Source organism: Chelonoidis abingdonii, chromosome 19, assembly GCF_003597395.2.
Source record: "Chelonoidis abingdonii isolate Lonesome George chromosome 19, CheloAbing_2.0, whole genome shotgun sequence".
Taxonomy (NCBI): Eukaryota; Metazoa; Chordata; order Testudines; family Testudinidae; genus Chelonoidis; species Chelonoidis abingdonii.
The window spans coordinates 38,618,319-38,629,513 of record NC_133787.1 but is presented as its reverse complement, the minus strand read 5'-3'; the positions used below and the strand labels follow the sequence as shown (position 1 = coordinate 38,629,513).

Here is an 11,195-nt window from a genome sequence, read left to right as displayed (position 1 = left end):
TTTGTTCTCACCCCACCCCACTGTATTCTGCCAGCACTTCAGCCAGGACAGCCAACCCAGCCCTGCCTTCCAGGATGCAACCCCACTCGTCTGTTCAGCCCTGGCTGTCTGATTTGGGGATGACAGCCAGCAAACCCCTCCTGACACTCTCCTTGCCTTCAGCCTTCTCCCAGGAACCACCTCTCTCATCCCCTGCTCGTACAGTCCCGTATGACTCCTGTCGGACCACTGGTGCTGTCCCGCCCTCTTAATTGGCCCAACTGGGAGCACGTGGCCTAGAACCGGAGCGCTGAGCCCTGTTTAAGTTAATGGTTCAGCTACCCTATTCCATGGTACCTTTAGCAAAATACAAAAAAGGAATAAAAAAACCACACTCCCATGCATACACTCTCAACCCCTCCCTCAGAGAAACCCAGCCTTTGAAAGGGACCACCTGAAAACAGCTCCTGGGGATAAGAGAGTTGGTCTGGATTTTTAGGGACATTTTAACGGATGTTTGAAATCTTCATTTAACGAAGGAGGTTTGCAGCCATTCTTTGCTAGTAGTCATGCTTTCACAAGGGTGAACGCGTGTCATACAGAAATTGTCCTCAGCCTCATGAGGCACCATGTTACCTGGTTTTCCAGATTTTCTAATAATTTTTCAGAGCGCTTCAGAAAGAGTATGCACATAAGAAGAACAAAGGCATCAGGAAGAATGAATATATCTACTGGGGCAAACCTGCAAGATTGGCTATTTTTGAGGCCACGTCTACCCTACATACGGCCACCGCAATTATCAAATCATGTGTGTGCATGTGCACGTGGCTCCTTGTTTCGGGGATGCATGTCCTCACCAGAAGCGCTTGTGTCCATTGTACTGTCCATGTGGGGCACTGTGGGAAGGCGCCTGAAAGCCGGTAGCGGTCGACATAAGCAACGCAGCATCTACACTGACACTGTCGAGCTAACTACATCAACCATGTCTCTGTGCTGCTCGGGAAGCTGGGGTTGCTAAATCGGCATAGAGAGGCATGTACACCAGCGGGAGCCCAATTTCAGTGAAGACACTTCTGCAGGTAGGGCGACGCAAGGCAGCTTATGTCGCTCTAACCCGCTCGTGTACACCAGGCTGCCCTGAGGTGAAAAGACACTGTAACATAACCCAAGACACACGTGAGGAGCAGGGACTAAACGTGAAACCTAAAAGGAACAACAGGAGGCCAGCAAAGCCCTCAGTGATACTCTGCTGGTACAAAACTTCAACGAGCAAACTCTATTGATTTTTTCTGACTGATAAAAAAGGCCCTATCGTGCCCCTGTGATGGAATCAAATGAAAAGCCGCAGCTGAAGTGGAAGAAGGATGATTTAAGATATTTGAAGGAAAAGCGGGAGTTGAGCTGTTCAGGAGTACTTTGCAATGGACCAGATCCCTTTCCATCTATGTTCCTACCACTCGCCCACAAGCCCCAAGGAACAGGGTAACCCCCCAACAAACACTGGATATAAAAGTCATATCAAACTCAATGTGTAAATGTCTCTGTCCTCCTTTCCCCCCCTTTCAGTCCCCTTTCTACTATGACACAAACACCGGATACAGATTGAAAGTCCCTCATCCCCTCCAGTTTTTGCTGGGTTGCCCACACCCTTCCAGTCCTGCTGCTTCAGATCTCATCCCGCTTCATGGGACAGGGCTATGCTGGATAAAGAACGACAGACAGCAGACTGTGTTGCCCTCCTCAGGGGCTGGGTCAATGCTTGCAGAGCCAATGAGAAATCATTCACTCTTGGGGGTTTGCCGGGCTGAGTCCTTGGAGGAGTGGGGGAATTGGAGAAGTGGTTTGCAGGGGATGAGGCGCATAATCCTTCACTTTGGTTCTTTGTGCTTTTCCTGCAGCAAACGAAGTTGAGCCAGTTTAATCTGACGAAGCCTCCGAGCATCTGGCTGCCAAAGGCCAAAGACCATTTCTTGGTATCTGGGGACACCGACCTGCCCTTTCCAGTTCTCTATAGAGCTGCACCGTCTGGAAGCACGTAGGAAGGCAGCGGTACTGGCTCCCGCCTCCAACCTGCCCGCAGCCATGGAGAACAGCAGCAAGTTCGACAGTCCCACAAACATCTCCCTGGCCAGCAGTGATGCCATCTTCGACGTGATTGAATACAAAGCCATCTCGGTCTTCCTGGTGCTGGTGATCTGTGGGGTGGGGATCGTGGGCAACATCATGGTGGTGCTCGTGGTCCTCATCACCCGGGAGATGAAGACACCCACCAATTGCTACCTAGTTAGCCTGGCAGTGGCCGACCTGATGGTTTTGGTGGCTGCTGGCTTGCCGAACATCTCGGACAGCCTGGCAGGGACGTGGATCTATGGGCATGCCGGCTGCCTCGGGATAACCTACTTCCAGTATCTGGGCATCAACGTCTCCTCCTGCTCCATCACGGCCTTCACCGTGGAGAGGTGGGAGAGGACGCAGCCTGCCCCTTTGCTCTTGGTGCTGGATTGGCAGCCCTGGTGGCTAGATCCCTCTGCCCACAGGACAGGGCAAACTGCTCCTTAGCCATGCCCTGCCCCTTGCCCTCATGCAAACAGACCCCCTCTAGGGATGTGACAGTAGTTCTGTCTCTGGTGACTAGTCTATTCTTGGCCTCTCTGGTGAGACACCCTGGAAGGGAATCAATTAGCACTAACGTTAACTAGACCCAGCTCACCACGGCCTCTCAGAGGCTGCTCACCAACCAGTGAGTGGTAGCAACTCTAGCTGTTCCCAGCCCGGGTCAAAGGGGAATCAGTCACTAGACACTAAACGGTGCCCTCTTACTCTGAATCCGAGAGCGCCCCAGCTACACATCTGCAGCTCCAGAATTCTCAGCTCAGTCACCCTTAGCTGCCACCAGAAATAGCTGCCTCCATCACTGACTCTTCAGGTCTCCAACCATCCTCTCAACTACCCCAGACCTTCCCCACGTGGCTGCCTGTAGCCTCCCAAGCAGGATCCAGAATAGCAGCAGCAGTTTCATCCTTGGCAGATTCATCACACTGATCTATTCCTGGCTGGAAGATTCATTATAATATCACTGAGGCTCCTAGTGTGCTGATCTCTGTGATAAATCTTAACAGAGGTGGTGATACAGCTGTATAATAACAAGTCGTCTCTGCCCCACCCTGCCTGCCTAGCTCTTTGCTCCTGGCCAGTGTCACGGCTCTATCCTTCCTATCCCCAGGTACATCGCCGTTTGCCACCCAATGCGCGCCCACACCATGTGCACGGTATCCCGGGCCAAGCGCATCATTGCCTTCGTTTGGAGCTGCACCTCCATCTACTGCACGCTCTGGTTCTTCCTGGTCGACATCAATGTCAACAAGAGCCAGCACCTGGAATGTGGCTACAAGGTCTCCCGCAATCTCTACCTACCCATCTACCTGCTCGACTTTGCCCTCTTCTTTGTCACCCCCTTGTTTGTGGCCACCATGCTCTACGGGCTGATCGGGAGAATCCTCTTCGCCAGCCCCATCCCCGACCAAGCTGACGCCACCGCTGAGCCCTGGAGAGAGAGGAGCGGGAAGGAGAAGAACGGAGTGGACACACGGGGGAGCAAGCCCAGCAGCCGCTCCAGGACCAGAGGGGCTCTGTCCTCCCGGAAGCAGGTATGGAGATCTCCTTGGTGGCTCTGTGCCTGGCTTGTGTAGCCAGGTGCACAGCAGGACCTCCTGACCCACACCTGGTAAATGCTGCCTGGAGCAAACCGGACGGTGTGCATGCAAAATCGATGCTCTAGCAAACCGTGGGGTGGTGGCCCCCCGGAAAGGTGACCTGAGCATCTTTATTTAAAGAAGGAAGATGCTGCCCGGTGCTGCCAGGCTGAGATGGCTGGGAGACGCCCTCCATGCTGACGGACGTGCCCAGCCACCCTGAGGGTCTAGCTGAGCACAGCAGCCATGGGGGAGGGGGGAGAGAGAGGAACTGGTCTGGCTGGACTCTCAGGGGGAAGAGCACAAGCTCTCTGGAGGAGCCGAGCACAAGGCCTCCCAGTCCGGTGCCAAACTCTGCCCTACTTAAGCCACAGGCATTAGCCTTATACTGGGCCCTGCATGGGGGGAATGTCTAACTCCCCTGGCAACGTGCATGCCCCACACCACATGCTGAGCCTTGGGGATGGGGGGGGCACATCCTGCTTTACACTGGTGACAGTGATGGGCTCAGAGGGGCTGGACAGGGGGTGGGGGCAAGTAACTTTGTCTGACAGCATCCTCCTAAGGCCACCATGGCTCAGCCTTCCCCACCCCCCAAGCCCAGGGACCGAGAGGCAGACAGGTGTGGGTATTAAGTCGGGGGACATTACAGGCAGGCGGCCAAGTGTCAGAGTGTCGGGGGACCAAAGGGGAAGATGGCAAGCGCTGGGATAAAGGAGGCTGGAGTGGAACAGTGGCATCCCCCGCTCTGGGGAACAGCTGGGTCCTAGTGCAGTGGTCCTCAAACTTTTTACGTCCCGCTCAGAGGTAAGGAGGCTGGGGCCAGAGCTGGGGCTGGGAGCAGAGCCCCAGACATGGGCTGGCAGTTGGGCCAGCAGCTGGAGTTGGGGCTAGGAGCAGAGCTGAGTGGCACTCCTTCCCTTCTCACCCATGCAGGGTGACCTGGCTCCCTGCATGTCTCCCTGAATGTTCCTCCGCACCCTAGCAGGGGGCTCGCCCCACAGTTTGTGGCCCTCTGTTCTAGTGGTTAATGACATGACTTGATTTACACTGGTGCCCACACACACACACACACACCTGCACTCTGCTTGGAGCCAGCAGACTGGCAAGAAACTTACCTCTGGGCCTGGTGCTGCTGCTGTGGCCTGGAAGGGGCTGTAAATCTGACTTTGGACAGCTTCCCAGGAAATCCTGGGTCAAACACCACCACCTCCAGGGACAGCCCACGGCAGCTGAGCCAAAGGGCCCAATGAGGCAACTGCACAAATGCTTCTCTTCTGCATTTAAACTTGGGAGGAGGGTGAGAGAGAGAGCGAGAGAGAGAGAGCGAGAGAGTGTGTGTGTGTGAGAGAGAGAGAGCGAGAGAGAGAGAGATGAGCAGGGGACAGTCAGCATGCAAGGGCCAGCTTGAGTTTCTGCTCCTGTTAATAATGCCCAGCTACCCAATTTGTAACCCAGGTGGCCAGGACTAGGGGAGCGCACTGTGGGGAGGGGCTGTCACCACCTCAGTAGAAGACACAGATGTTCCACATAAGAATGGCCATTCTGGCTCAGAGCAATGGTCCATCTAGCCCAGTGTTCTGTCTTCCAACAGTGGCCAATGCCAGGTGCTTCAGAGGGAATGATCAGAACAGGGCAACAATCGTGTGATCCATTCTCTGTCGTCCAGTCCCAGCTTCTGACAGTCAGAGGCCGGGGAAATGCAGAATATGGTGGGGTGTCCCTGCCCATCCTGGCTAATAGCCATTGATGGCTCTATCCTCCATGAACTTATCCAGTTCTGTTTTGAACCCCACACATGGGCTCTGCTCTCTCTCCCTCCTGTGGCTCCATTCAGTATAAATAAGCCATCAAAACTGCTAATGGGAGACACGCATCTCCGATAACCTAACTGCAGCCGACAGGAAATTATTCGAGCCCGACGCAATGAATAGTGAGTGAATCCAGGCCGGTGTGCCACAGGGATTCAATCATTCGCTCAGAGACGGGATTGTCTTTCTGGAGCCCATCAGTAACATTAGGGCCATGGGGGATGTTGCGAAAAAGGGCTGAAATAAACCGGCACCTCATAGACTTATTCTAGAGAAGCAGATGATTGGAGGATTTTTACAAATCAGGACACAAGTGCATTAGTAAAACATGTCTGGGAGAGATGGAGGAGCTCAGGGCTGGGCTAGCAGGGGGCTGTGGGTCAGGACTGAGGGGCATTGGCAAAGTTGTGGCGGTGGGGAGCCCAGGGCTGGGCTAGCAGGTGGCTGGAGGGCAGGACTGAGGGGCACTGGCAAAGCTGTGGGGGGGGAGCTCAGGGTTGGGCTAGCAGGGGGCTGCAGGAAGGGGCTCAGGGCAAAGGGTTGGGGTGCAGGAGGGGTGTGGCAGGGGGCTCAAGGCAGGGTGCAGGAGGGGTTTGGGGTGTTGGCTCTGGCCTGGTGCCATTTACCTCAAGCAGCTCTGGGGTGGCAGTGGTGTGCAGTGGGGCTAGGGCAGGCTCCCTACCTGCCATGTCCCTGCGCCGCTCCTGGAAGTGGCCAGCGTGTCCGGCAGTGACTCCTTGGGGTGGGGTGCACTGCCCTCACCCGTGGGTACCATCTCCCAAAGCTCCCATTGGCCGTGGTTCCCGTTCCTGGCCAACGGGAGCTGCAGGGGGCAGTGCCTGCAGGCAAGGGCAGCACGTGGAGCCCTCTGCCCCCCCGAGCCAGGAGCCTCAGGGATGTGGTGCTGGCCGCTTCAGGGAGCGGCATGGGGGCCAGGGCAGGCAGGGAGCCTGCCGTAGCCCCGCTGCTCCACAGGGCTGGCAGTCCCGCAGGCTGTAGTTTGTCCTAACACCTGCAGAGCTACCCTGGGAGTAGAACCTGCGGCTGTCTGGGAGCGAGCCACAGAAAACCAGCCTTCTCTTGGCCCTCCCTGTGTGGGGCTGATTTCAGTAGCTCATAGCGTCGAGACATTTCAGCCAATCCACTCCCCGCCCCAGTGCTCTTGTCCAGTCCGATTGGTCCTGGAGCTGCCTATCCTGGAGGCAGTGCTGCTCGGTCTTAGCAATGTGCTGCTGCAGCTGGCAGGTCTGCTTCTCCATTGTAAGTGAGACACCTCCCACCCCCCTAGCCAAGCCCTGATTATAGCCCAGCCCTCTGGTCACTGCCTGGGGCTGCCTCCGGAGAGCTCCCAGGGATGCTCGGGGGGGGGGGGGGGGCTGTCAGTTTCCAGCCCTGCATAATTCTTCCCTGCTGCAAACCTGTGGGACACCAGAGGAGACAGCTTGCTCGGCCTGCCAGATTCAGGCAGGGCCCCCGTGCCTTGGCACGGGGACATTCAGGGATGCCCAGGGATGCCTGGCTGGGTTTCCACCTCACGGCTCTGTGAAAGCAGGAGTGCTGGCTGCAGACAGCAAGCCAGGTGCTGAGCAGTCAGTGCAAAGCCCACAGCCCTGCTCCGGCAGATCCCCAAGCAACACAAAGCCAGGGGAGGACATTGAATCCCACCCCTACCCTTCCCCGCCCTCCCAGCTTTGAGCCAACAGGCCCTGCTGGCCTGATAGCCATGGGCCAAGTGGGAGAGGGTGTGACGTGGCTCCAGGCCTGACTCTGGTGATTGTGACTATGGGGACCTGCCCAGACAGTGCTTCAGCTGCAATGAGTGGTGAGATTGGAGTCTGGGAGTTGGTTTCCATGAGAGGCGAATTGTCCCCATGGTGACACTCTAGAGCACTAATGACTCAGCTAGGCCTCCCCACCATGTCCCCTCTGCAGGTCATCAAGATGCTGGCGGTGGTGGTGATCCTTTTCGCCCTGCTCTGGATGCCCTACCGGACGCTGGTGCTGGTGAACTCCTTCATGGATAACCCCTTCCTGAACCCGTGGTTCATCCTCTTCTGCCGGCTCTGCGTCTACGCCAACAGCGCCATCAACCCTGTTGTCTACAACCTCATGTCCCAGAAGTTCCGGGCCGCCTTCAAGCGGCTGTGCAAGTGCGGGGGGGAGCCAACGCCCCACAGCCTGTACATGGGCACGGCCAGCTACAGCCTGGCGAGGGAGCCCCTGCCGCCCACCCCCCAGCCCCTGGACCCCAAGGAAGGCAAACAGGCCCCAGCGGCGAGCAACACGGCTCTGCCCAAGCAGCAGCAGCCACCACCATGGAGCAAGGACGACAACGGGGACAAGCTGTACTGCAGTGTGGTGTAGACGCCCCCGCCATCTCCATGGCTCCCCCGTCTCCATATATAGATGTGCCCCGTGCACTGGGGAGGCTGGGCTCAAAATCCAGATCCGATCTACATCGATGTCCAGCGCTGGCACTCACAGAGCACACCTGGGTGAGGGAAACTCCAGGGCACACAGAGACTGAGAGGGCCAGCACAGAGGTGATCAAACCAGCCCCCACTTTGTGCCTAGATGTTCTGACATGGGTCAGTTCCCACCATGCAGCCCGGTGGTGAGGCAGCCAGTCTCAGGCAGGGATCACAGATCCCAAAACAGACACACTTGTTTTCCCAAGGGTTCGCTAGCACCTCTTTGAAGGCTGTGGCACTGTCAGAAGAGCTATAAAAATTGGAGTGCTACTGCTTCTCTGAGCTCATCAGTGGCGCTTGGGTTCCTGTGTCCAGCCTTGGAGGAAGTCCAGATACTGGATGGGGAAAAAAAATCCATACAATTCCACTAACAGCAGGCAGTTAACAATCCAGCAGCAGTGCTCCAGAGCTGGTAGTGAGGAATTTCTGTTCTCCCTGTCTCATAACACAGAAACGAGGCAACACTCAATGAAACTGAAAGGTGGGAAATTCAAAATGGATAAAAGGAAATCCCTTTTCTCACAATGACTGTGGAACTGACCGCCACATGAAGTCATGAAGGTGAAGAACTTAAGATTCAAAAAGAGACTGGCTATGGATAACATCGCAAGGAGCAAACAGCCCAGTGTCCTACCAGCCAGGGCTCTGCTCACCAGCTAATGTGTTGCAGCCAATATCAGCGCCCCTGCACTGCAGCTGCAGGTTCCACGGGGGGCTCGTAGGAGATCACTGAGCATTGAACAGAAAAGAGAGAGAGGAGCTCTTGCTATTTAACTCTTCGAATGCTGGCCTTGTCCAGCTCAATGACTGCGTTAGAGAATCATCTCCATTGGCTCCTAAATGATGGCAAAGCCTCCAGAATGAGAAACTCCTGCTCCAGAGATCTAAGGTCTAAGACAGCTAAGGATCAAAGGTTGCCAGCTCGGGCAGCAGTGGCTTGGTGGCCTGTCTGTCCTTAGCTGGGGTCACCGACAGTCCTGGGGAGCTAAGGGCTGCTTGCAGAGCTGCACCCTCCCTCCTTGGAACGGCTCTTTAGCAAAGGGCCCTCTGAAGGTGAGAACTGGGGTGAGACGAGGGCAGCTAATGCTGGGACTGGAGTTTCAGTTGTCCTGGGCTCGCGAGTGAGGAAGAAAGGGGAGCGAGACTAGATAGACTTTACCCCCACATACATACTGCCTGCCTGCATTATTGATTTGGTTTTACTAGACATGGGCTGCAGCCATGAATTTTGGATCTGGATGTAAAGATCGGGTGTATTTGGATCCAAAGTTCTGGTTCAGCCCATTACAAACAGGGAGCAAAATCGGGAACCAGCCCCCATCTCAAAACCCTGCAGAATTCCTAGATCCTCCGGTCCTGGCCTCGCTCCAGGTTTATTTCTGACCAAAGCACGGGCCTACGAGCAGGGTGTGCCGTGCCCTCCAATGGCCAGAGCCCCTGCAACATGAATACAGAGCCCCGGACTGCCCCACACAGGAGCTGCGGTTTGTATCCACGTGAGTCTGGATAGCTCAGCATAAACCCAGGTAGCTATTGTTTTAATTCACGCCTGGATTTGCAGAACCTAAAACCCTGTGGCCCTTTGTATTTCAAGCCTTTGTGTTTCTGGGTATTTATATTTCTGTTTTTCCACCGGCTTGCTCAGCACCCTGAGAAGCCATTTGCAGGGGTAAGTATAACCCACGGCCTGGTCTTCGCTGGCTAGTTGCAGATCCCAGTTTACTCAGCCTACAACTGCCTGCTTTGGGACTTCCTCCCCTTCTGCTGAACCACAGAGAGTTGCTCCATGTGAGGACTGGGCTGCACAGCTGGCTGCTTTTCCCTCTGACGTGGGGTGTAGCCCTGAGCTGGGTTCTGATGGGGGAGGAGTCCTGAATAAATAACGCCATGGCTGCGCTAGCTGGATGGGGGGAAATGCTGGTAGGTTGGTTGCTAGATCTTGGATTTCAGCCCCAGCCGTGGCTCCCGGAGGCTAAGGAACCTGGGCAGAGCAAGTACAGAAGCAGAAGGCATTGGCCTCTTGTTGTAAATTACTTGTAACGTTCTCGGAGAATAAATCGTTCATTCAGAAATTCTTGTCATGTATCTGTTCACGGCCTAGAACACGGAGCGATGCAGCCCCCAGCACAGGGCGGTTTAGATCAGGGGTTCTGGTTAGGCTCATAACAGAGATGTACAAAACGTCTGCAGTATTTGAGCTGCTTTGAGATTCCAACCCCTCCCTCCACCCCTGCAAACTGCACGAGAGTTAGGAGCCCAGGCTTTGAGCTGGGCCAATTCTAGCCTTCTATACGCACGCTGGAAATGGATGAGAGATGCTCGTTGAACCTGCTTAGCTAGAGAGGCCAAAAGGACTGAAGGGGAGAGGTGAGTTTTAGTGGCCCGGGGCCGCTCACTGGAGCTGGGAAGAGCTTCTCAACCCGCGAGCGACAGAGAAAGGTAGCACATTTAAGGAAGCTAGGAAGGAAATACTTTTGCACACAAGGCCTGATTAGCCTGTGGAACCTGTTGCCACAAGGTTTCCTGGAAGCCAAGAGGTTAGTGGGATTTAAAAAAGGATTGGCCAGCAAGAACAGCCAGAGGGGCAATAATACAGATTTAGAACAAACCGCGTGCTTGGGAAAAGAGCTAACCCTCCTGCTTCAGGGCTTAAACCAGCCACTAGCTCTCAGGGGGCAGGCAGGTTATCCCATAATACCTAGTACAGGGGATCTTGCCCCTCCCATTGAATTGAAGCATCAGGTACAGGCCACCATCGGAGTCAGGATCCTGGACTAGACAGACCAGAGAGCAGAGCCACTCCGGCAGTGCCTTAGGAATTCTAGCCCTGGCTTTGACTCAGTTTCCCTCATGCCTCACTTTCCCTGTCACATGACAGGGGTGCCAATGCTTCCAGAGTCCAGCCCCCAGCATCACACATCAGCCAGCAGCAGAGGCCAGGGAGCTCTGGCACCTAACAGCAGGAACTCCCAGTCCCTCATGCAGCTGAATTTGTCTTGCCACTCAAGGGCTGAGTTTTCAGATTCACCTCTGCGCCGTCAGACACCCACTCCCTCCCCACACAAAAGCGGCCCCGTTTCCCATCACAAAGCAGATCCCTGCAGTCAACCGTGCAGCGGTGTCAACTGGCTAGTGACAAACTTACAACTACTTTGGATTCACAGCTCTGGCACTATCCTCCTCCCAGGGCTGCTCAGAACTTCCCAACAGCCGCAAAGAGAGAAATCTGCCAGGGCACAGCC

At 55.3% G+C, this 11,195-nt stretch overlaps 1 protein-coding gene across 1 annotated transcript; it reads left to right on the top strand.

Annotated features, from left to right (window-relative positions):
* Positions 1–1,933: 1,933 nt before the first annotated feature.
* Positions 1,934–9,965, top strand: LOC116815701 (thyrotropin-releasing hormone receptor-like). Its single transcript, XM_032764279.2, has 3 exons — positions 1,934–2,438; positions 3,203–3,626; positions 7,415–9,965. The coding sequence occupies exons 1-3, from the start codon at positions 2,062–2,064 to the stop codon at positions 7,844–7,846; spliced, it is 1,233 nt and encodes a 410-aa protein (XP_032620170.1). The 5' UTR covers positions 1,934–2,061; the 3' UTR covers positions 7,847–9,965.
* The last annotated feature ends 1,230 nt before the right edge of the window (positions 9,966–11,195 follow it).

What these genes read in the sequence shown, in the direction of transcription:
- LOC116815701 (XM_032764279.2), top strand. Translation starts at nt 2,062, where the DNA reads ATGGAGAACAGCAGCAAGTTCGACAGTCCCACAAACATCTCCCTGGCC. An exon ending in ACGGCCTTCACCGTGGAGAG is followed by an intron (nt 2,439 to 3,202) that starts GTGGGAGAGGAC and finishes TCCTATCCCCAG; the next exon opens with GTACATCGCCGTTTGCCACC. An exon ending in CTCTGTCCTCCCGGAAGCAG is followed by an intron (nt 3,627 to 7,414) that starts GTATGGAGATCT and finishes TCCCCTCTGCAG; the next exon opens with GTCATCAAGATGCTGGCGGT.